Genomic DNA, 3,560 nt, shown 5'->3' with positions numbered 1-3,560 from the left:
AAAATTGTGTTAGAATGTTTTTATGATTTCACAGTGAGGATAATATTTAACCCTAACTTTCTTATGAACTGATAGATTTTACATTTATGAGAAATGATTGTCCTGTGTTAATTATCCATGTCAACTACCTAATCACTAGAAAAGCTAATCAGAATTCTGTGGTCTAGTCCTACTATTCAAACACTTTTAGGCCAAAGAAAATTGAAACACAAAATACCAGTTCTCAAATACAATGAACATTATTAATTATAATTCAGTTAAAAGTCATTGATCAGAACAGCAGGGAAGGTTAGCTATAAGCGCGTTATAGGTGCAGGCAGAGTGTCGTGCCTATATATACCCTTTGGAATGCACAAGTTGAAACACAAAAGAAAAATGGGTTCTTCTTTGTGGACTTGTCTGATTCTGTTATCACTGGCTTCTGCTTCTTTCGCTGCCAACCCAAGAACTCCAATTGATGTACCATTTGGCAGAAACTATGTGCCTACTTGGGCCTTTGATCATATCAAATATCTCAATGGAGGTTCTGAGATTCAACTTCATCTCGATAAGTACACTGGTATGCATATGTAACTTTCGCTATGCTACTATAAATATGATATGATATCAGTTATAAATTTTTTCATTATAGTTTAATTATACTCATGCAATTTTGAACAGGTACTGGCTTCCAGTCCAAAGGGTCATACTTGTTTGGTCACTTCAGCATGTACATAAAATTGGTTCCTGGTGATTCAGCTGGCACAGTCACTGCTTTCTATGTAAGAAAAAATGTGTTTTGTTTATGCTTTTAAGTTTCTGCACCATTCATTTTGTTGGGTAACCTTTTGCTGTGATTGGAACTATGCAGTTATCGTCCACAAACGCAGAACATGATGAAATAGACTTCGAGTTCTTGGGAAACAGAACTGGGCAACCATACATTTTACAAACAAATGTGTTCACCGGAGGCAAAGGTGACAGAGAGCAGAGAATCTACCTCTGGTTTGACCCTACAACTCAATACCACAGATATTCAGTGCTATGGAACATGTACCAGATTGTGTAAGTACCCTATAGTTTTCACTGAATTAGTAACAACTTCACCTTCCCTTTATCATGTGCCTCCAACATGTTTGATATAAAGGGTAAACAGTATTTGATATTAAATTTGATCACTGATTTTTTGTTTTTTTTTTCCGTCTGATATATTCAAAGAGAATATACAATCATTATTTGTGATATTATTACTAAAAGAGAGGCAAATGAGGTGTGCAGATTCTATGTGGATGACTACCCAATAAGGGTGTTCAAGAACAGCAATGACTTGGGAGTGAAGTTCCCCTTCAATCAACCAATGAAGATATACAACAGTTTGTGGAATGCAGATGACTGGGCTACAAGGGGTGGTTTGGAGAAAACAGATTGGTCCAAAGCCCCCTTCATAGCCTCTTACAAGGGCTTCCACATTGATGGGTGTGAGGCCTCAGTGAATGCCAAGTTCTGTGACACACAAGGCAAGAGGTGGTGGGATCAACCAGAGTTTCGTGACCTTGATGCTGCTCAGTGGCAAAAACTGGCTTGGGTACGCAACAAATACACCATCTACAACTACTGCACTGATCGCAAACGCTACTCTCAAGTCCCTCCAGAGTGCACCAGAGACCGTGACATTTAATCATTTTAACCTATACTTTAAGGCCTCATTATTTTCATTATCACACTCCCATAAAGTTCCCACCTAAGTGCTGATACAGATTTCATTTGAGCTTGCTATTGCTTCCTGTATTGTTGATAATCATAATATCATTTATTGCTGCTACTGTTTGGCTATGTACCAGATATGGCTCTGTGCCTTAATTTGTATCTGTAATTCTGTTTCACTCTGAATCAATATACTAGTAATACTACTAGTTTATACTGGTTTATAGGAGTGCTATTATTATTCTTGGTTTGTCATTTTTGTTGTGTACTTTTTCTGCTGAATGAGTTGGAATGCATTTGCCTATATCCTTATCCTCGTTATTCGGTCCCAAATTGAAAAGACACCGACAGGGGTAGTAAATAGGAGAAAATAAGAGGTAGAAAAGTGGTGGTGAAGAGGCTGAAACATAGACAAAAACATTGAACAAGTGGCTCCACTGAACAACACTTCTGCATGTGACAGTAGGGAGGTTGCAGTGGATAATCACGAATTGGGAACTGTGTTTTGGATTTGATTTTAACATTTTTATTATTTCCTTCTTTGTTTTCTAGAAATACATAAATTTAAGTTATGTTTATAATATTTGAGATTCGTTATGCTTGTTTTCTAGAATTGGTTTATTAGACCATTTATTATGAAATAATAATATTTTAAGAAAAATATTTGAAAAATAACATATTTATTATGATTCTTAACTAACAAAAGAAATATTAATTTTTGAGACCATGTAAAACATATCAATTAATCAGGTGAAGTAGATATATGAATTTTGAGACCATGTAAAACATATCAATTAATCTAATAATGTCTTAATAATGAGTGGTTTAATAACATTAAAAATTACTATTAAGAAAAATATTGCTATATTTTAGAATTTGAATTTTGATTAAGACTTAATGTAACATCCCAACATTAACCAGAACTAATCACATTTACAGAAATACAGTGCAGTCTTACAGATTTACAACAGCTGCTCAAAATTTAAAACTGAACGAACGGTCTTACAAAACTATTAACCGAACGTATTACAATACAGCACCTAATAACGTTAGCAGTTTCTAAATAATGAACAAGCTACTGTTCAGCTTTAACCTCCACTTCTACCAAGTTGGCATCCTCCAAATTTTCTTCTTCCAGCATTGTTTCCAGGGGTACCTCACCATCTGCTCACATCCACAACGGATGATCATTGCATTGACAAGACGGACATACAGAAACAGTAGACAACACAAGGAAAATGCAAGGGTAAGCTTAGGTAATTTAATTCAATACAATCAACATAATTTAACATATAAAATCAATCGTACCGTTCATACAACATTAAACACATATTCATACATGCAATAACTCATTCAAATTCTCATACATTAAAGACTGTCCGGACTGTATGATGCCATGTATCTACAGGCGTTCTTGCACCCGGGTGGTGTAGTAACTGGAACATCCATCAGCTGCCACCCGAGGTTAACCCTATCAGTCCAAAGTACTCAATAGGACTAGGGCCTCCTGCCATTCCCACGCATGACCTACTCCCCTCTACATGAGAATGAGCACTCACGGAATATCAGGATGAACAGCCATCAGCAGCTTTACCATGGTCATACTACACTACTTCTCATATTCACATCATGGAGACGTTCCTCCTTGGAACGCTCATTCACAATCCAATTCTCATAAATCCATTCAAATCACCATTCGTACATATTCACAATTTCTCTTAATCAAATTTTCATTCTGTATTCCACTCTCTTAATTTAAATACAAGTTACTATTTAATAGATCAAGACGACTGTATTACAGTGCACTGCAGCCTCGTTTCTGAACAAAAGAAACGAATCTTTATCCATTCACGTAAGTTAAGAACACTTAAGAATTT

The 3,560-nt window shown here is 35.8% G+C and overlaps 1 protein-coding gene across 1 annotated transcript; it reads left to right on the top strand.

Moving 5' to 3' along the window:
- Window positions 1-306: 306 nt before the first annotated feature.
- Window positions 307-1,938, top strand: LOC124839129 (xyloglucan endotransglucosylase/hydrolase protein A). The gene is made up of 4 exons (XM_047314863.2): window positions 307-559; window positions 661-761; window positions 851-1,044; window positions 1,258-1,938. The coding sequence occupies exons 1-4, from the start codon at window positions 349-351 to the stop codon at window positions 1,655-1,657; spliced, it is 906 nt and encodes a 301-aa protein (XP_047170819.2). The 5' UTR covers window positions 307-348; the 3' UTR covers window positions 1,658-1,938.
- The last annotated feature ends 1,622 nt before the right edge of the window (window positions 1,939-3,560 follow it).

Source organism: Vigna umbellata, chromosome 4 (assembly GCF_029865625.1).
Source record: "Vigna umbellata cultivar VRB3 chromosome 4, Vumbellata_1.0, whole genome shotgun sequence".
Lineage (NCBI taxonomy): Eukaryota > Viridiplantae > Streptophyta > Magnoliopsida > Fabales > Fabaceae > Vigna > Vigna umbellata.
The sequence above is the reverse complement of the archived record's forward strand: the minus strand, read 5'-3'. Positions and strand labels throughout refer to the sequence as shown.

Coding starts and splice junctions, on each gene's coding strand:
- LOC124839129 (XM_047314863.2), top strand. CDS start 349: ATGCACAAGTTGAAACACAAAAGAAAAATGGGTTCTTCTTTGTGGACT. Junction 762..850: donor GCACAGTCACTGCTTTCTAT/GTAAGAAAAAAT, acceptor GGAACTATGCAG/TTATCGTCCACAAACGCAGA. Junction 1,045..1,257: donor TGGAACATGTACCAGATTGT/GTAAGTACCCTA, acceptor TGAGGTGTGCAG/ATTCTATGTGGATGACTACC.